The sequence below is a fragment of the Penaeus monodon genome, chromosome 28 (genome assembly GCF_015228065.2).
Source record: "Penaeus monodon isolate SGIC_2016 chromosome 28, NSTDA_Pmon_1, whole genome shotgun sequence".
NCBI classification, from domain to species: domain Eukaryota; kingdom Metazoa; phylum Arthropoda; class Malacostraca; order Decapoda; family Penaeidae; genus Penaeus; species Penaeus monodon.
The window spans coordinates 27,949,200-27,949,624 of record NC_051413.1 but is presented as its reverse complement, the minus strand read 5'-3'; the positions used below and the strand labels follow the sequence as shown (position 1 = coordinate 27,949,624).

General features: G+C 45.2%; 1 protein-coding gene across 1 annotated transcript in view; it reads right to left on the bottom strand.

The window, feature by feature from the left end:
* The window catches only part of LOC119591136 (cold and drought-regulated protein CORA-like), a 6,244-nt gene extending 5,848 nt beyond the window's left edge, over positions 1-396 (bottom strand). Inside the window, exons 1-2 of the mRNA XM_037939847.1 lie at positions 379-396; positions 72-281 (exon numbers count right to left, since the gene is read on the bottom strand). Coding sequence (XP_037795775.1) covers positions 72-281; positions 379-396 — 228 coding nt within the window. The remainder of the gene's footprint in view (positions 1-71; positions 282-378) is intronic.
* Positions 397-425: the final 29 nt, after the last annotated feature.

The following is a 425-nucleotide window of genomic DNA, read 5'->3' as shown; positions in this document are numbered from 1 at the left end:
TTCCTTTCCCTGGATGAAAGTGCCATTACCCTGGATGAAAGTGCCATTTCCCTGAATGAAAGCGCCATTACCCTGGATGAAAGTTCCTCTCCCTGGATGAAAGTGCCATTACCCTGGATGAAAGTGCCATTACCCTGGATGAAATTCCCATTACCCTGGATGAAAGTGCCATTACCCTGGATGAAAGTGCCATTTCCCTGAATGAAAGTGCCATTACCCTGGATGAAAGTGCCATTACCCTGGATGAAAGTGCCATTGCCCTGGATGAAAGTCCCAATAGCCTGGATGAATTACTTCAAATGAAAGTCCCATTACTTCAAATGAAAGTCCCATTACCCTGGATGAGAATCCCATTAGCCTGGATGAAAGTCCCATTACCCTGGATGAAAATGCCATTACCCTGGATAAAATTCCCATTACCCTCT